Below are 21,348 nucleotides of genomic sequence, written 5' to 3'. Positions count from 1 at the left end.
AGTAACAAACACAATACAGGAAAGGGAAGGATGGGTGGACAGTATCTATTTAGATTTCAAGAAAGCTTTTGACACAGTACCACACCAAAGACTTTTATGGAAACTGTACCATCAAGGAGGAATTCAAGGCAAACTGTTTTGTTGGATGCAAGACTTTCTCATAAAAAGAGAAATGAGGACAGTACTAAGAGGAAACTACTCATCATGGAAAGAAGTGACTAGTGGAGTACCACAGGGTTCAGTGCTGGCACCAATCATGTTTTTAGTGTATATAAATGATATAAACAGTAACACTGGAAATGAGAGCTATCTGAATATGTTTGCAGATGATGCAAAAATACAAAGGAGAATTACTAACACAGACTCTTGTAAAATGCTGCAAGAAGCATTAAATAAACTTCATGAATGGAGTAGTACATGGCAAATGGAATTCAATGTGGACAAGTGTCATGTAATCAAGTTTGGTAAAAGTGGAAAAAGACCTGATTGGGATTATAAGTTAGGAAATAAAACCCTATACACATCAGAAAGAGAGAAAGACCTAGGTGTGATTATCAATAACAGACTATCTCCGGCTGACCACATCAGCGAGAAGGTACGGAACATGTATACACTGCTTGCAAATATGAGAATAGCATTCACATACATAAATGAAGACATGCTAAGAAGGATAATAACATCATTCATTAGACCAACCTTGGAATATGCATCAGTAGTCTGGAGTCCTCATCTCAAAAAGCACATAGACAAGATTGAAAAAGTTCAGAGGGCCGCTACAAGATGGATACCAAGCTTAAGGGACCTAAGCTACGAAGAAAGACTAAATAAACTGAATCTACCAACACTACAGGAGAGAAGGAAAAGAGGTGACATGATAATGCTATATAAATGCATATCAGGAAAGGAGAAAATAGACATAAATGATTACTTAACATATGGAGAAGCATCAGCAAGAGGACACTGCAAAAAATCGCATAAGAAGAGAGGTGATAAAGACGTAAGGAAATTCAGTTTCCCAAACAGAGCAATTGATCAATGGAATGCACTACCGAATGAAATAGTGTGTGCCAAAACAATTCATAAATTTAAGGATATGTACGATAAATATGGTTTAAGACACGAGACAGTACGAGCTTGACTCATTCCTGTAAAGATACAATTAGGTAAGAACAATTAGGTAAGGTAAGAACACCTGAGCACAATCGCACTTCTTGGCAGTGCGCTGAGTGCCAGGTTCCCCTATGTGTTACCTGCTTCTTTGATTACCACAGCCAGAAGCAGTTCTAAAAGTGCAAGTAGGAAAGGAAAGTAATGTGAAAATAATGTGTAAATAGCAAGTGAAACCAATGGATGTTCAGTACATATGATTGAACAATGTATTATAGTTTTATCTTACTGAAAGTGACAATGAATAACATAGTGTAAGTAAAATAGAAGGGTAAATATTGAAAATACAATAGAAAATGTAAATAGTAATGTAAGTAATTAGTAATATAAGAATATGAGTACAAATACTTGATGTTATAACAGTGAAAGTGAATCCGTGGCTCTCTACATATTTTACTGAATGAAAAATTGAATGACTTCAGTGACAATAAACTATTACTACTGAAGGAAACCTATGGATAAAAACTCCAGATATATATAAGTGTTATATAGTAATAGAAATATAAAGTGTGAGGGGTTTTATGAATAATAAATGACAGAGTACCAAGAGTGAACTAGCGCAAGTGGGAAGGTCATATGCGCTCGTAATTTTCATTGCTTTCACAGTGTTTTTTTTGGGGGGGTATGGATCCCAAACTACTTGATAATCATAGAGTAGTGTTTATAGTATTAATATCTGGCTGTGATAATCATATTACGGGTTGTCGGGAAGTGTAAAGTGGAGACTTCGTTACTCAACTTCAGAGGTCTCCACAAGTCCTACGGTAATCGACGAAGGCTCAACAAACATCCCAGGAGAAAGCTGAAGGTATGTGCCAAAAGCATATTTAATTTTAATATTCTAGGACTAATAACTGATTTTTGGCATATATTTTTTGAGAGTCTGTCGGAGCCCGAATAACCCCGCGGGACACGCAAAACATTGGTAAACATGCCCGCGGTGTAAGGGTTAATCTGTAGCCAGGTTGTGTTAGCAAGAATACTGCCACCGTATTCCCTGCGTGTCATAAAAGGCGACTAAGAGGGGCAGGGTGAGGGGACTAGGGACCCCCTCCTCTGTTTTTTAGTTCCTAAAAAGAGACAGGCCAGAGAGTTTGTGAGTGAAACGAAGATGAAACGGAAAGGTGGGTCCAAGTTTGGAAGTGTCAATGGAAGATTGTCAGGTGTTGATAGAGGAAGGGCAAGAGAAGGTGTGGCCTTGTTAGTGAGTCCGGAAATACAGCAGTGTATGATTGAATGGAAGGAGGTGTCATCGAGACTGATGTGGGTGAAAACGAAATTTGAACATGAGCTGTGGGTGTTTGTGAGTTCATATGGGCCTGGTAGTGGAAGGGATGAAGAGCAGAGGGAGTCTTTCTGGAATGATGTTGATGAGTGTCTGCAGAGTTTTGGAGCAAATAAGAATGTGGTAATGATGGGAGATCTGAATGCTAGAGTGGGAAATGTAGCAGTTGAAGGTGTAGTTGATATGCATGGTGTGTGTGGAAGAAATGGAAATGGGGAACGAATGATATGGATGTGCGTTGAGCAAGAGGTGGTGATTGGAAATACTGTACCTTGTTTGAGAAGAAAGATATTTATAAGTATACATGGGTGAGACAGGAGGGTGGAAGGGTTGTTGATAGAGCATTGATGGACTAGTGGTTGTGTCCAGGAATGTAATAGGAAGATTGTTTTATGTGAGAGTTCTGAGAGGGGAGGGTGGAGGGACCATTACTTGGTGGAGGGAAAGTTAAGAGTAGGTAAGAGATGGGTGAGAGCTAGGAGAGTTAGGTGTGGCAGGGAGGTTTTGAAAGTGAGTGAGTTGGATAAAAAAGAGAAAATGATAGAGTATCAGGAGAAATGATTGATTATGTGTATGTGAATGAAAGGATGCGAAGATGTGTAATGGATGCAAGAGCTTATAGAGTTTGGGGGAGTGGACTTTCTGACAACTACTTGGTGGTGGCCAGAATTAGGATCCAAGTAAGATGGAGAAATAGAAGGGAAAGACAAGAGGAAGGAGTAGTTGCAAGGAGAGTAGAAAGGTTACAAGAGGATGAGAAAAAGGCAGAGTATAAGAGAGAAGTGGAGGAACGTTTTCGTTTTCGTTTTTAAAGGCTCCAACTTGCTTGCATGTGTCGGCCTTGGTCACCTAATGGCAGCTCTCCACGCTGCACGATCCATTGCAGCCTCCCTGTTCAGTCCCTTAACCCTAAGGTCACACTTAATGACCTCATCCCATGTCTTTCTCGTTCTTCCCCTCATAACCCCACCCCCAGTATTAACACTTCTCACCTTCCTCACCCAATTATCATCCCCCATCCTCTCCACATGTCCAAACCACCTCAATCTACCTCTCCTCATCACAACACCAATGCACTCCAGTCCCATCCTACCTCTCAACTCTTCCATTGTAAACCCAGCCCCTCCAGGCCTTGGACGCAGGGACGCACTGCACATCCACCTAATCATTGTCATTTCTGTACGTCTGAGCCGGCGAATGTCTTCCTCCTTCACTGCCCAGGTCTCACTGCCATACAGCATTACACTCCTAACACATGCTGCATACAAAGACCCCTTAGCACGTAGGGAGAGCCCTCTCAATGTCAGGAGAGGCAAAATCTCCCTGAACTTCTTCCAACCACTTCTCACCCTAGCCACAGAGCCAGCTCCAGCCCCACCTCCAGCACACAACATGTCTCCCAAATAACAAAACTCTTCCACACACTCAAGAGATTCATCAGCAAGTTCAATCCTTTCACGTCTGACGATCTCCACCTGCTCACCCCGGCACGCCGTACACATAAAATCAGCATTATCTCACAGTCTACCTCTGATACCATTACATCTCTTATGCACCCATTTATCACACACACCGCCCAAGATGGAATTACTTCCCACGCCCTTGTGGCAAACTGCACATGGCCACTCTCCCTCGTCTTTGACAGTACCGCCACCAACCCTGGATATCATCACTTTTGTTTTATCTGCATTTACCCTTAAACCCTTTTGCCCCATACCATCTCTCCACTTCCTAAACAATTGGGCAAATATGAATTGGAGCAGATGGGGGACGTGGAAGGTGTATTTAGATATTCACAGAAGAAATATGTGCAGCATGTGATGTGGTGTGTGGGAGGAAGAGAAGACGGAGGGGGGTGCAAGGAACAGCGTGGTGGAATGAAGAGGTGAGACAGACTGTGGCACAAGAGAAGAAAGCATACAGTAAATGGATGAGAAATAGGGGCGTGGAAGAAGTTGAGAGGCGGAAGAGAGAATTATATGTAGAAAGAAAGAGAGAGGTGAAAAGACTAGTAAGAGAGAGTATGAAGAGAGTGGATGAGGAATTTGGAAGGAATTTGAGTGTAAAGGGGAGGGACTGTAAGAAAATGTTCTGGAAAGAGGTGAAGAGAGTAAGACAGGGTGGAAGTGAGGTTAGCAGGGGAGTGAAAGATAAAAATGGTAGATTACTAGTGGAGAAGGGAGAAAGAGTGAGCAGATGGAGAGAACACTTTAAGGAATTGTTGAACATACAGGATGGACGTAATGTGAGTATAAGTGGCTGCGGAATGGCTGGGAGAAGGAGAGAGGTGAGAAGACAGGAAGAAATCAGTAGGATAGAAGTTGTGGAAGCAATGAAGAAAGTTAAATTGGGGAAAGCCCCAGGAATTGATGGGAGTGTGTGGTGAAATGCTGAAGCATGGAGAAGAGATAGTAGTAGAGGAGGAAGGTAGAGTCCTGGAGGATTGGAAGTCGGGTATAATTATTCCCTTGTACAAAGGAAAAGGGGAAAAAGAAGTGTGTTGTAATCATAGGGGCATTTGTCTTCTTAGTATAATGGGAAAAGTGTATGGTAGGATACTTATTGACAGAGTTAGAGTAAGAACAGAGGAATTAGTTTGAGAAGAACAGGGAGGCTTTAGGAAGGGAAGAGGTTGTGTAGATCAGATATTCATTCTTAGATCTTTAGTGGAAAAGTTTCTAGAGAAGGGAAAGAAGCTGTATGCGGCTTTCATGGATTAGGAGAAAGCATATGACAGGGTGGATATACAAGGATTGTGGAAAGTATTAAGAATATATAGAGTAGATGGGAAGTTGTTGAATGCTGTGAAGAGTATGTATGATGGTGCTAAGGCTGCAGTGCATGTGGATGGTGAACTAAGTGAATTTTTCTCTTTGAAGGCTGGGTTGAAACAGGGATGTGTCATGTCTCCATGGTTGTTCAATCTGTACATGGATGGGGCAATAAAAGAGGTACAAGGTAGGGTAATGGATATTGGAGTGGCCCTGGTGAGAGAGGATAGTGTTTGGAAACTCCCTGTACTGTTGTTTGCAGATGATACTGTGTTGTTCAGTGAAGACGAAAGGGAGCTGCAAGGCTTGGTGGATGAGTTTGGGAGAGTGTGTAAGAAACGGAATCTAAAGGTGAATGTAGGGAAGAGTAAAGTGATGTTCTTTGAGAGGGGTGAAGTCAGTGAATGTACAGCGAGGTTGGATGGTGAGGAATTGGAAAATGTGAGTACGTTTAAGTACTTGGGTAGTGTGATGAGTAAGGATTGAGGTTTGGAGGGTGAAGTGCTTGAAAGGGTACAGCAGGGAAGAAAGGTTGCTGGTTCTTTGAAAGCAGTGATAAAAAACAGGGAAGTGAGCATGGAAGTGAAAAAGTTACTACAGTAAAAGTCCAATATTTCGTCATCCAAATCCCCGGCAAATCTGACATTTCGGCAGTTTTGAGAAATAGTCCCATTTACGAAAATCTCGGATCGTTCGGCAGATTCTCCAATTTTTTTCGTCAGTCTTGAAATTCTCCATGAGGCTCGCCAGCTAGCTACCCGCCTTTACCCGCCTTAGTGAGTGAGATAGTGAAAGTGATGGAACGAGTCTACCACTGCCATGAAGCTCAGAGGCTAGCTCTTTCTCCTATAGCATAAAGAGAGGACAAACATGTAGTGAGTCTAGCATGGGAAAGAGAATCTGTTTCGCCATTCTTACGCCATTCTTCCGAGTTGTTGCCGTGCTGCTGCCAACTTCTCTTGATTCTTCTGTGTGCTTTGTGAACTTCGTACCGAAATACCTCTGAAATTACTATTCGAGTGTGCTGTAAGCACCGTAACATCAGACAGGAGCTTTGTAACACCTGAGTGGACCAGCCGTGTGTTGTGAACAGTATAAACATCTTCTGTGTGCTTTGAAAATGGCCTCCACATGTGGAAAGTTAACTGGTGTTAGCAAGAAGCGTACACATAAGATGTTGACTATTGCTCGGAAAATTGAGCTGTTGAAAAAATTAGAGGCTGGCATGAGTAGGAAACAGATTATGGATGAGTTTAACGTAAGCTCCTCTGCTCCCTCCTGTCCATCACCAACAGCAGTCTCTGAACCTCAAGCTCTGCTGCCGCAGCAACAGGGAGAAGAGTCCTTAGAGCCTGTTGCAGGACCCTCTACTGCTGGGGACTTCTTCCAGCAGTAGCAGACTCCAATCAACCCCTTCTATTGTACATATGTAAATAAGGAACCTACTATAAGTTTAGGTAAGTGCATGTGAACTTGTAGGCCTACTGTACCATTACATTTATATACAGTATGTTCACTAATTTCTTTATTTTTCATATTCATGTATAGAACTGTATTCATTACAGTATTGTACAGTATCAAACAGTATACAGTACTCTCTCCAAACACATTTGTAATGATGTGAGTAATGATGATAGTGTTCACCGAAACATATAAGGTACTGAGTGGGTAGGGTTTTCGATAATTCGGCAATTTTGATTTTTCGGCACTTGCCTGGTCCCATAGATGCCGAAAATTCGGACTTCTACTGTACATGACAGTATTGTGATACCAACTCTAACGTATGGAAGTGAAGCTTGGACGTTGTTGGAAGGACACAAGTCAAGAGTGAGCGCAGTGGAAATGAGTTATTTAAGAGGAGCCTGTGGAGTCACATGGAGTGACAGGCTGATGAATGAGGATATAAAGGAGCGTTGAGGTGTGGATGTGGATGTGATAGGAAGCGTTATGAGGAACACACTGAGGTGGTTTGGCCATGTGGAGAGGATGGAGGGCGAAAGACTGACGAAGAGAGTGTATGTGAGTGAGGTGGAGGGGGGAAGAGGAAGGGGGAGGCTGAGGATGAGATGGAGGGATGGGGTGGAGAGGTATATGAGAGAGGGGGGTGTGAGTTGGGAGCAGTGCAGTGAAATGGCGGGGGACAGGGCGATTTGGAGGCGATTTGTTTGTGGCCACCCCAAATGGGATTGAGGCGTCTGGTAATAGATAAATAGATAGATCAGGAGAAATTGAAAGACGAGTGGAATGCAGTGAAAGATCAGGAAAATGGCAGTGTGGAGGAGGACTGGCAGTTGTTTAAGAGTGCTGTGGTGGCACATGCAGAAGAGGTGTGTGGTGTGAGACGAGTGGATGGTGGTGTAACAAAAGGAAGTGAATGGTGGTGTGAGGAAGTAAGTATGGGTTGGCTTAGAAGAGACGTGCATATGAAGTGTAGCTGCAGAGGAAGGATTAGGTGTCATATGAGAGGTATAAGGAAAAAAGGAATAGGGCGAGAAGAGCTGTGCATGATGCTAATGTGGCAGCAGATGAGAGGTGGGGTAGGTGGTTGACTGAGAATTTTCAGCAGAATAAGAAAATGTTTTGGAAGGAGGTGAAAAGGGTTTAAAAGGGAGAGTCTGGGAAGGAGGAGCAAGTAAAAGCAGAGGATGGAAGGATGTTAACTCCTAAAGACCGCAATTATTTCAGGCAGGGTACCTCCCACAACCGCAATTCGGGGGTGTTTTGGTGACTTTCACCAAGGGCAAATTGATTGTATTCTGGCTAAAGAGGAAGAATTTACACACCTGACAACACAATCCACACCCCTGTAGGCCAAATGGTTACTGCACATTCATGCATCAAAGGTAAAAAAAGTTTATAATAGTTACCCCTTGAAAACACTCTAAAACGTGAAAATTTTAATAACTCCACATTGAAACAGGTCATTTCAAAGTGTTTTGTCACACCAACCATGAAAACAGGTTTATGTAGGTGTGGGGAGATTACTAGGCTGTGGGGAGATAATGTAGGCTGTGGGGAGTAGGCCTATAGGTACAGTGGTTGGAAAAATAACCAACTTTTCACACGAAAAGAAAGTGCTTCAGTGTGTTCTGTAACATCTTGGCGGCCTGATATCTCTCAGGGGTCTGTGGGAGGGTACTGAGGGACATTAAGGAAGGGATGGGGTGGGGTTCAGGGGGGACACAAGGCTAGAAGGGTGGCAGGAGAGGCAAGAGTGGGTAGGAAGGGACACAGGTGGTGGTGGAAGGAGAGATGCAGGTGTGTGGAGGGGTGGGAGAGTGATGGGGGACAAGGAGGGAGTGAGAGAGTGGGGTAGAGTGTGGCATGGAGGCAGCCCAGAGGGGGAGTGTCCCCCCACCGCCCGGGTTGGTCCGATCCCCCCTCACGCCACTCAGGGGTGAGTTCTCATTGGCCTGAAGCCATGTACGTCATTATCGGGGTGGAGGAAGCGCTCCGCAGTTTTTTATAGGCCCCGCTCAGTTGATGTGACTAGGCATTTTGGCATAAAACTCAAATCGCATCAATTACGATTAGGACTTTAGGGGTTAATTGAGATGGATGCCGTAAGGTAGAGATGGACGAAGTATTTTGAAAGATTGTTAAATGTAGAGGAGGAAAGGGAGGCTGAGAGTGTGGCGGATGGAAGGGTGCAAGGAATAAATGTGTTGGGAGATTTGAATGATTCTTTGATCTCGAAGGAGGAAGTGCAGGAGGCAGTAAAGGAGATGAAAACAGGGAAAGCTGCGGGCATGGGTGGGTGTGCTGTGGAATGCCTGAAAGGTGGTGGAGCTACTATTGTTGACTGGTTAGAAGGATCGTTGAATGTGTGCATTGTGAAAGGTATAGTGCCAGTTCACTGGACAAGTGCTTGTGTGGTCCCATTGTATAGAGGTAAGGGTGATAAGTATGAATGTACTAGCTTTAGGGGTATAAGTCTGTTGAGTGTTGTAGGTTAGGTGTATGGTAGAGAGTAAAATTAAGAGAGAGAGGGTACAGAGGGGGTGACTGGTGATGAGCAGTGTGGCTTTAGGAGAGGGAGGGGATGTGTGGATCAGGTGTTTGCTGTGTGACAGGTGTGTGAAAAGTATTTAGCAAAAGATAAGGCTGTGTTTTGGGCATTCATGGATTTAGAGAAAGCGTATGATAGAATTGGTAGGGAGGCTTTGTGGACTGTTTAAAGATTGTATGGACTTGATGGTAGGTTACTAAAAAGAGTGCAAAGTTTTTATGTAAATAGTAGGGCGTGTGTAAGAGTGGGAAATACTTTGAGTGATTGGTTTCCTGTGAGAATGGGGCTGTGGCAGGGATGTGTGATGTCGCCTTGGTTGTTTAATATTTATATGGATGGTGTTGTAAGGGAGGTGGATGCAAGAGTGTTAGGTGGAGGTCTGAGTCTGGTGAATATTGATAGTAGAGAGTGGAATCTGAAGCAGGTGCTGTTTGCAGACGATACTGCACTGGTGGCTGATTCAGAGGAGAGATTGAGACAGTTGGTAGAGGAGTTTGGATGGGTGTGTGAAAGGAGGAAATTGAAAGTAAATGAGAATAAGAGTAAAGTGATGAAGTGTACGAGGTTGGTAGATGGCAGGAGGATGAATATAGTTTTGAATGGTGAGTCGCTTGAGGAGGTAGAGTGTTTTAAGTATTTCGGGTCACATGTTGCTGTGGATGGAAGAATAGATGCAGAAATGAAGTTTAGAATGAATGAAGTAGGAAAGGTGCTGGGAGGAATGAAAAAAGTGTGTAGATGTCGTTCATTTAGAATTGATGTAAAGAGAAGGGTGTATGAGGGTGTTGTGGTGCCGACTGCGTTATATGGGGCTGAAACATGGAATATGGGTGTAGCAGAGAGGAAAAGTTTGAAGGTAATGCAGATGAGGTGTCTGAGGAGTATGTGTGGAGTGATGCATATAGATCGAGTGAGAAATGATGAAGTGCGAAGGAGAACTGAAGTTGTGCAGGAGATGGCTGATTGAGTTGAGCAGAGGGTGTTTTGATGATTTGAGCATATGGAGAGAATGGATAATGAGTGATTGGTGAAAAAGATAACTAGGTATGTGAGAGGTGTAAGGCTGAGAGGAAGACGACGAATAGGATGGATGGACAGTGTGAAGAGAGCGTTGGATGCGAGAGGGATGTCTGTTGAGCAAGGAAGAGTGGCTGTGCATGATAGAAATGAATGGAGAGATTTTGTGAATGAATAAATGATGACGCAGCCCTGAGGGGATATTCTCCTGCATTTGTCTGATCAGCTGATCAGGTCAGGTGTGGGTAAGGGGATGGGTCTATTATGATGTGGCAGGGGTAAACCAGCTCAGCTGTCGGGCCCTGCTGCAGATATCACTGATTGTACTGCACAGTTGACCCTCGTGTGGTGTGGTGCGGTGAGGATCTGTCCCTTCTCCCCTTTGGGGCTAAGATGCGAATGAATGTGTTTGAATGGATGAGTAAATTGGGAGTGTGTCGTCCTGTCTCGGCTACCTCCCTTTCCTTGGGGGAAGCAGCCTAGGTATATAGATAGATAGATAGCATATTGTGGTTAGGAGTGGGACACAACATTTGACCACCATTGTACTTTATCATTTCATACTGATCTCATATACAGATTTGTGGTAAGTGGGGGTGACTGTCATCCACTCAGTTGATATACTTTTTCCTTCACCTTTATCATTTTTTCTGTATCTCCTCCTCTTTTGCTATTTTTCCCATTCTCTCAGTCACATTTTATTACTCTTCTTTTCACTTCAGGTGACTGTACGCTGAATGACAAGCCTTATGGTTTTCTGCAACCCTGGAAACCGCTTACGATGCTGGGTGGTAACCATATAATCAAATTATGGGATGATGTACAGCTGACTGTGGTGCCCATGTAAACTGAGTGGAGAGATGCAAATGCGGCGTCTATCCGGGAAGCATACCTCCACACTTTTCCCCATGACTCACATTGTTGTGACAGGGTGTTGTCTGCGATAAAAGAACAGTGACTCCCTGCACAGGATTGCCCTGTAGGAGCAATGGGGGACTTGTGAGCTGCCTACTGCTAGAGGCCACCACCATTAACAGCTTCTCTGTCCTGAGTACTTGTTAAATTACTGTGATTTTTCTCTGTTGATGTGAGAACATGTGTGGCAAAATATCATTATACACTATTGAAGTATTGAAAAAGCTTCATAGTAATATTATAACAGATGAGAACACATTGGTTTTGTTGTTTTATTTCCCCGGAAATGAGGCCTGAATTTTGAAAACCTGGCACTTATATAATTATTTTCATCATTTTTAATGAAGCTACTACAAAGCCAAGTTATTTCTTGCCTCCTGATACATTCGATATATACTTGACACTTGTTTTGTTCGTGTCAGTCTCTCTTTTGGCGGAAATTTAATGATGTATTAAACTAATCTACATTAGCCATCCAAGCTCAGAGACTGTCCCAATTCCCCTAAATGACAAAACTCGTCCACACACTCAAGAGACTTACAGCAAGATCAGTCCTTTCACGCTGGACAGTCTCCACATGCTCTCCCCGACACACCACACACATAAAGTCAGCATTATCTCTCAGCCTACCTCTAATACCACTACATCTCCCATGCACCCATCAAAAAAACTGCATAAGACGGGGCGGCTTCGCACACTCTTGTGGCAAACTGCACCTGGTCACACTCCAGCCCTGGATATCATCATTTTTGTTTTATCCTAGTTTTCTCTCAGACCCTTGTGCCCTACTCCATTTCTTCACTTCCTGATTCTTTCTTCTGCTTCTGTTTCATTCTCTGCAGTCAGCACCAAGTCATAAGCATATAGCATCTCCCATGGAAGTCTATTTCTGAAGTCATGTGAGAGAGCTTCAAGCAGCATGACAAACAATAAGGGGTTCAGGACTGATCCCAGATGTACGCTAACATTGACAGAAGACTCATCACTCAAATCTTCATTCACTCTCACCTGGGTGGGAGCACACACATACATAGTTATAACTACTCCAACCAGCCACTCTTCTATCCCAAGCTTTCTCATTGCTCACTTCACCACCTCCCTAGAGACTATGTCAGAGGCCATCTCGAAATCAACAAACACAAAGTACAGCTCCCTTTTCTTTCCTATATATTTTTCATGAAGCTGTCAGACAATGAATATGGCATCAGTGGTCCTTTTGCTGGGCATAAACCCAGACTGTATCTCATCACAGTTCACTCTTTCCCTTATCATAACTTTTAGGACTCTCCATTATCTTCATTATCTGATCCAAAAATTTATGCTTCTATCTCTGTAATTTCTACTTCCCCGGGCATCACCATTCCCCTTATACACATTTACAGTCACACTCTTCAGCCAGTCATTTGGGACAGTACACTCATATATAACTGAATTTATCAAATCGGTAACAAAACTCACTCCTGTATATCATGAGACCATCAACATTTCAAACCAAGCACACTCACCACCTTCCGTAACTGCATCCTGCCTATTGCCCTTCTTACAGTAGCAGTATCAATCAAAGGCCAAGGGCCACACATTGGATCTACTGACTCCAAACCTTCCCTCTTCCAGTCAGACTCCTCATTCAGCAACCAATTATAATGCTCTCTCCAGGCATCTTTAAGAACCTCACTGTCCACCACTACCTTTCCTCCAGCATTCTTTCACACTACTCACCTATGATATCCCTTTTTTCTCTCTTCATCTAATTTGCTGCCTTATACTGTATACTACATTCTTCCTCTCAGTATGTGAACAGTAAACTCCAACCATCCATTGCATGAACCATACATCCTTACTGGTGCCATCCGGTTGGGGAGCCTTTGCATACTGAATCATCAGGCATCATTTTGTTAAATGGGTACTAATCAATGTAGTAAATTATTTCCTGGTTTACAGGAAACCATTTGGCTTGTCACTCACTGTCTGGTCACCTGACATGTGAGTGGATGGTGGGTGCCCCACCAACCACAAATTACCTGTAAAGATTTATTTAGATCGGCATTTTATAGTAATTACCATTCTGCGTACCGGTATGACATAGCTTCTATAATACATGTTATAACAGTGTTGGGCACAGAAATTTGTTGGTACCGCTATTCAGTTTAATGTGTTTTTGGCAGGCTACCACAGTGTTTTGTCAGCAGTTGTTGGAACTCCATCGAGGACAGGGCATGGAGATATACTGGAGGGACTCCTTCACGTGTCCCTCAGAGGATGAGTACAAACAAATGACCATCAGAAGTAAGTGATAGTAACATGGTAAACCATTAAATTATATGAAGTGAATGAATATGCCGCCTGTAAAGCTGATATCATCATTAGGTTAGGATGATACGAATTGTGGAGAGAGAGGAGGAATAAAGCCTACCAATTGAAGTTAACTTCAGCTGTGTGTGTGTGTGTTCGTGTGTGTGTGTGTATACATGCATGCATGCATGACTATGTGTTTACCTAGTTGTGATATGCAGAATTTGTGTTAAGCTTGTGTTGCCCTTTCTCCATTCTTTTCATTTATCAAGTCTAATTTTGAGCACAGACACTCTTTGCTTGCCAGACCTATTCCAAGCTGTTATAAAAACTTGTACTTTCACTTGAAAAGATTTTTTTTTTTTTTTTATATCATTTCGACATTACTGTTCCTCAGCCTTACTCATATTTTTTTTTGTCCTTCCATCATCTTTCACAAAGAGATCTATCCATTTTAATTTTAGTTAGTCTGCAAACACTTTTAAAAATCATAATCAAAACCTCTCCCATACTTCTCTCACTTAAAATTGGTTTTTAGCTTCTCCATCCTCTCCTCATGAGACATCTATCAAGCTTGGTATCATAATGGCCATCCTCTGTACTTCTTCAATCTTATTAAAATGTTTCCTGAAATATGGTGACCATACCACTGCTTCATATATTAATTTCAGTCTTATGATGACACTTTTATCTCCATACCTTGGGCTGCCTCCTCTTCTTCCTGGAGCACAACCGTCATGTTTTCCATAAACCTCTTCCAGTACAGCCGCTTTGTTGCCGCAACAATACCTTGGTCCATGGGTTGCAAAATTGCAGTCAAATTAGGGGGCAAAAACATGACACTAATTTGACCTCCATCTCCAGCCAACTCTGCCTCTGAAGGTTGAGCAGGAGCGTTGTCCAGGAGCAGCAGAGCCTTCAGTTGGTCACGAGGAAGGCCAAGACTCACTGTTTGATAACAGATAATCCCCTTCACAGCATGACTGAAGATTCAGTCTTTGAAGATTCTGGCTGTAAGCCAAGCCTTCAGTGAGTGGAAATAAATTACTGGGAGATGATCCTTTAACCCCTGGAGTCAATGTGGCTATTTGGTGTGCCCCACTACAACAGGTTTCAGACACTGGGAGCCTGTCGCATTGGCACAGCACAAAACAGACTCACTGCTTGCTTACCTTACAACCAGGTAATGACCTCTTTCTTGTCAGCCAAGGTATTAGTTGGGACTGACCTGAAGAAAAAACTAGTTTCACCAGCATTATAAACCTGATTGAAACATAACCCTTCTTCGTCAATCAGGTTTTTAAGCTTGGTGCAAAACTCATCATTTCCCTCAGTGTCTATATCCAGCACGTCACCGTAGTTCATTTTGTTACACAGCCCATGTTGAAGATTGAACCGAGTCAACCAACCTTCAGAGGCCTTAAAATTCGCGATCCCCAGTTGCTCAGCGAACTTGGTGGCTGCAGCCTTCAGCTTGACAGGATGCACAGTCACGCCACTGCCATGCTGTTGCCAAAACCACTTCAGACAGGCCTGGTCAAGTTCACAAAAGTGTGGCTGGGCCATCATCTTGCATTCATTCTGTCGCACAATCTCGCTGTGTTGACCTTGGAAGAATGTCTTGATGGAGTGCTAGTACTCCGCAAATCCTGCAGTGTGGTCGGGGGTATGTCAAAATGCTCCATTGGTCTTGCGATGGTCCAGCCTTTGCTCCATCTTCTCAGTTATCACCATCTTCTTCTCCATGGAGAAAACAACACAACACCTCTTAGCAGCCGGTTGAGGTGCCATGGAGACAATGACCAGGAGAAAACACAATGCCAGTAGGACCTGCAGTGCCCAGGACACCACCACAAAAGCCACAAACTCAGCCATCATGCACAACCTAGTAGTGAGCTCTTTGAGATCACAGGTGAGACACTTGGGGAGAAACTGCGCTTGGGGGTTCGCACTTGCACTCGTAAACAGTACTGTACACACACACACAGTAGAGCAGTAGCACATGACCTTCACAATAAACAGCAGAATAGTATGTACAGTACCCTGAACATACAAGGATGGGACACCACAACGTAAGTACAGTAACAACACTAGGGTTTTGCGACCACATGGTCAGGAGATTGGAGCGCATAGGCGTTTCTTCACTGTACGACATCCACTGGCAAGAATGAGAGCATGGCGGTATTCTCAGGTCACAGGGTGAGACTCGTCCTCAACAGCTTCTGATTGGTTGGCTCATAGCAGGTGTTTTCTTGGCTCCCGAGTTTTGAGTTTTTTTCCTTGGTGCCGGTAGGCTAGCTCTTATGAGCTGGTTAATGCTCCTCAGTGCTGGATGTTGCCTTGGACCACCGGTTATGGCCCGTTTCAGAACCGGATGTTGCATAATTTTCCTAGATATTGCTTTAATAGAGCCAAGAGAGCTGTGCCGGATATTGTAATGATGGATAATTGAGAGTTTACTGTGTATTTTTTTTTTTTTTTTTTTTTTTTTTAATCATTACCCAAAAGAAAGCATAAAGCTGCTTGTTCAGATATTCATCCTAAGGTCTTAAGTAGAAAAGTGGGAAGGGAAAGAAGTTGTATGCAACCTCCATGGATTTGGAGAAAGCATATGACAGAGTGGATAGACATGGAATGCATTAACTATTAAGAATATGTGGAGTAAATGGATAGCTGTTGAATGCTGTGAGGAGTATGTACGAAGGCGCTAAGACAGTGCGTATGGATGGTGAACTGTGTGAATTTTTCTGTCTGAATGTTGGATTGAAACAGGGATGTGTCATGTCTCCATGATTGTTCAATCTGTATATGGATGGTGTTAAAAAAGAAATACAAGGTAGGGCAGTGGATGTTGGCAAAACCCTAATGAGAGAGGGCAGCATTCGGAAGCTTCCCGTTCTCTTGTTTGCAGATGATACTGTACCGTTAAGTAAGACAAAGAGGAACTGCAAGGTGATGAATGAGCATGGGAGAGTGTGTAAGAAATAGAATCTGAAGGTGAATGTAGGGAAGAGTAAAGTTGTGGTCTTCCAGAGAAATTTAGTGAGTGCACAGTGAGGTTGGATGATGAGAAAATGGAAACTGTGAGTGCTTTTAAGTACTGGGTAGTGTGATGAGTAAGGATGGAAATTTGGAGGATGAAATGCTTGAAAATGTTCAACAGGGAAGAAGCATTGCTGGTTCTTTGAAGGCAATGATAAGAAATAAGGAAGTGAGCATGAAAGTAAAAAAGTCACTGCATGATAGTACTGTGATACCAACTTTAACAAATGGAAGCAAAGCTTGGACCTTGTTGGAAGGACACAAGTCATGGGTGAGAGCAGTGGAAATCAGTTATTTGAGAGGACCATGTGGAGTTACATGGAGAGACAGCGAAGGAGTGTTGTGGTGTAGATGTGGATGTGATAGAAAGCATTAGAAGAAATGCATTGAGATGGCTTGGACATGTGTAGAGGATGGAGAACTAGAGACTAATGATGAGAGTGTATGTGAGGGAGGTTGAGTGGGGGAGAGGTAGTTGGAGACTGAGGATGAACTGGAGGGATGGAGTGGAAAGGTATATGAGAGAGAGAGGGATGTAAACAGGGGGTAAGGCAGCGAAATGGCGGGGGACAGGGCGACATGGAAGCAATTTGTTTGTGGATACCCCTTACAGGATTAAGGCATCTAGCTATATATAGATAGATTTTGCAAGTGAGGTAGACTCTTTGTCATGTGGTGATGAAATGCAAAGAGGAGGTGGAGAGAGTGGTTTGGGTAAGGGGGAGGGAATGGGGGGTAAGCGTGAAGCTGACTGTCTAGTTGTTTGGGAGGGAAGTGAACCTCGCGGGTGAAAACACGTTGCTTCCAAGGGTGTCCAGAACCTTCCTTTAGTATGTGAAAAGAGTGGTGCAGCAGTGGTATAGGCATGGGAGAATGGGAGGGTAAGAATGAGTGTGGAACAGGCTAACTGACCGGGTGGATGGAAGGTGAACTTCACAGGGGAAAACACATTGCATCCATTGGTGTCTAAAACCTCTCTTTGGGACAAGGAAAGAGTTGCACAGGTATGGGGCATTTATGGAGGGAGTGAGCGCATTGCAGGCTGGCTAACTGGACAGGCAGGAACAGACCTTCATGTATGTCTAAAACCTTTTTTTTTTTGGCCACTGTTAGTACTTACTGGACCTTAATAAAAATTAAGGCTACTGTAAATTATATTTTGTGGGATATTGTCTCAAAAAGTGGAGCTGGCAAAGTTGAAGCAGTGAGAAACAAAGATTGACTGGCATGTGATTTCACCATGTTTTATGCTTAATGATGTCTCTGCAAGTATTTATGATGGCCGTATAATGGTGTTTTAGATGGCTATGGACGTTAGGTATATTGGTTTTGGACTGCAGTAAGGTTAGGGTAATTCAAACAAGAGTAACCCTGACAGGCCACCTGATGTGTCCATATTGAACCCATACTATAACTTCTGGTTTGTGACGTTTTATGAAAGAATCTTGTTTTTGGTAGTACAAACCATTTGTATACTCGGGCCTGCCTCCATTTGCTTCAAGAATTAGGCAGCTAAAAACAGAATGAGTCCCCTTTGGGAAAGTGCAAAAATAGAGAATAACCAGAGCACAAGGAGAGATGGCAACACAGTGCAGTCTTTGTAAAATGTGTTGGTTCTTGGCACGTCCACAGAAAGAACAATGGGAAGTGTTGTACAGCACATGATGTGAATGAGTGGGCAAGATATTTACAACCATGGAAGAAGGTCATCTTTCCTCATGAAGCAATAAAAACTGGTGACAAGAATCAGTGCACCCTCCTCTCAGTACTATGAGTCTATTGATTTTTCTTATCACCCGTGTAATATGTCATGGGTTTGACACTTTCTCCTCTCCAAAGAGGAAGCATTTATTGAAAAAAATTAAAATTATTAGCTACCCGGTAACGACAGAAAAAAAGACAGTCCCATAGCACCAGATATTTTTGTTGATCAACCCCGGACTGTCTGGCTAAGCTAACCCATCGACCAGGGCCATCCTTGTGTGGCTGACAGCACCTTTCCACAGCTAGTAGCGAAGAATAGTGTGGAGGTTTGGTTCCTGAATGGACATTGCCTTTGTGTCTCCACCCATTAAGCAGGGACACCATAGCAGGCTGCACTTCATCCAGTAATTTGGTTACATGGCTACCATCCACCATTGTAAAAAGTTCCCTGGGTTATAGGAAACCATTAGGCTTGTCACTCAGTGTAGAGCCAAGTTAAGTGGAAGGAAGAGTAATATAAATTAATAGGAAGGAAAAGGAGAAGTAGGAAGAGAGGTCAGACACAAAGATAGAATGAGAAAGGGGAAGGAAGAAATAGCACTACATCAAATGAGTGGTTAGTGGTCACCACCTACCACCACCATAGTACCACGTGTGGGATGTAGTGGAATTAGGCAAGAATATCAAAGTCAAGCATATACAGTATAAGGGTTGGTGACTGGTGGTGACGTTACTTGATAATAGAAAATTCCATTTGCATTTTAGTGATTTAGAACAATGCAAAAAGTATTTGACTTTCATCCAAACTGGTGTTTTAGATTTCTGTATTACCTGTACAAACATTATATATTATTAACAGAAGTGTTATTGTTACTGTACTACTTTGCCTCAAGTGTTTGAAGGGAATTGCCATAAATATCTTGAACATAATTTCTTTTCCTTTGATGTTACTCAGAGACCGGAGGACTGTTTGGTCTGGCTATTCGCTTGATGCAGCTCTTCAGTGAGGTACAGGATGACTTCTCTGCAATCACAGGCATCCTTGGACTATACTTCCAGATTAGAGATGACTACGCTAACCTCTGTATGAAGGAGGTTAGGCATGCAACAAATTTGATTTTGTAATTTAATAATAATTCCTTAGCCCATGTATAGTACTTGATGGCCATACTAGTTAGTGTAATTTATTCTGGCTTGTGCATGATGACCTATTCAGTTAAAAGAGATACCACTCAGTTTTTAGTCTTTGATTTTTACAGTCTTTTCAGAATTCATTAAAATACAGGGTAATCCATTTTTGTAAATATTGTATGTGGCTAAGTTAAAAGATGCCACATTTGAGTTATCTTTATATCATACTTTAATTATATTTACAGTATATTGTATAGTTCTACTTAAGGTACCAGATGCTTTGGTTAAGGGAGTCTCAAACTTTATTTATTTTTTTAATGGTCTTTGCTCCATGTCCTTAAAAATTTGCCTAAATACACTCTGTTATTATACAAACAAATTGTCCCATCACATCCCTGTAGCTCTTCATTATAGTAATATAAATTAGTCACGTATGGTATGCTTGTGCATGAAACTCGAATAATGACTCATGTAAAACATTCTAAGTTATTGGTCATACAGAAAAACTTTTTCAGATCAACTAAAGTCACAAGCAGGAGGAATGGCATCTGTAAGGTGGAGGCTTATGAGAACTTTGGAATGGAATACAGTGGTTCCTCCAGTTACGCAGCTAAAGTGTCACTGAATTTTTCTGCATACACCTGTACCCCGATATCCGACAGGGTTGTGTACCAATAGGAGTGTTCGATCAGCAAGTATGTCAGATATTGAAGCAATTTTCCCCATAAGATACTGAAGAAAAGGCAGAGATGCATTCCAGATCCACACTCAAAGTCTCGTATACCTTACTGAGTCAGTAGAGACTGACACAGAAACACCATAGGTATTGTTACAGTATTATCCTCATAAGCAGTACTATTGCTAGAAAATGGCACATTAAACTTCACATGCAGAAGGGTAGGTTGGTGGGACGTGTGGTGTTGAGATGCTTCAGGGGGCAACTGATAGTGACAGTCTGACAGGCAGCTGGCAGTTGCCAAGTGGGGCTGGTGGGAGGGTGGGGTGATGGGGAGGGAGACAAGCAGAGGTGGGGGAGGGTAGGGGGACAGGGAAAGCGATAAAGCCAAACAGCCCTACAACTCCCCTCCTAGTCTCACTCTCTCACTCACTCACTTTCACTCACCGCTTTGACTCACTCGCCACTTTCACTCACTCACCACATTCACTCACAGACCATCCTCATTCACTGCTCACCCACTCACTCACTCACTTCCCACTCACTCACTCACACACACACACACACACACACACACACACACACACACACACACACACACACACACACACACACACACACACACACACACACACACACACACACACACACACACGAACAGCCGGAGAGAGAGGACGTCCCAGGCATCGCTCCTGACCTTGAGTAGTTTCAGGAATTTTGTCTGTCCTGTCTCCTAGGGTCTTTCTTTAAATTTAAAATAATGAAAGTTGGTAGACTACCAAAAATGTAAAGATTTGTTGGCAATAGTATACATGAATGTTTGTGGCTTATTGGTAACAGCTGTTTAGGTACTTGATCGGTACGTTAAAGATGGCCGAAAATGTAAACAATGAGGGAATGGAATTTCAAGGATTTGATGCTAATACTAATGTCATGGACCTAGTGAAAACATTAATTATGAGGATTAGTGAACTCGAAAAAAAAGTAGAGAATCTAGTGATAAAGGATGTGTCAGGAAATACGGAAACCACCATACAGAGTCTAATCCAGTCCAACGAAACAGCCAATGAAGAGATTAAGAATTTGAAGCGGGAAAATGTTGAACTGAGGAGGAAACTTGAAGAGAGTACTAATAAAACGGAGAAGGTGAGTAATGTACTAGAAGAACACAAGGCAAAGTGGGCACACGTAGAGGAAGAACAGAAAGAAGTGGTCAGCTTAAGAGAGATCATCCAGGAAGAAAGGGAAATGAACAAGAAAGAAATGGAAGAAAATGTAGTGAAAATACTGAAGAAAAAAGAGAAAATAGTGAGAGAAACTGTAGAAAGGAACAGATGTG

General features: G+C 42.8%; 1 protein-coding gene across 1 annotated transcript in view; it reads left to right on the top strand.

Moving 5' to 3' along the window:
• The window catches only part of qm (geranylgeranyl pyrophosphate synthase quemao), a 146,173-nt gene that overhangs the window by 78,030 nt on the left and 46,795 nt on the right, over positions 1–21,348 (top strand). Inside the window, exons 4-5 of the mRNA XM_080286007.1 lie at positions 13,330–13,450; positions 19,158–19,297. Coding sequence (XP_080142133.1) covers positions 13,330–13,450; positions 19,158–19,297 — 261 coding nt within the window. The remainder of the gene's footprint in view (positions 1–13,329; positions 13,451–19,157; positions 19,298–21,348) is intronic.

Source organism: Coenobita brevimanus, chromosome 110, assembly GCF_032717465.1.
Source record: "Coenobita brevimanus isolate Jiangsu-jjx chromosome 110, ASM3271746v2, whole genome shotgun sequence".
Lineage (NCBI taxonomy): Eukaryota > Metazoa > Arthropoda > Malacostraca > Decapoda > Coenobitidae > Coenobita > Coenobita brevimanus.
Note: the sequence above shows the minus strand (reverse complement) of the source record. Positions and strands in the feature narration are given on the sequence as shown.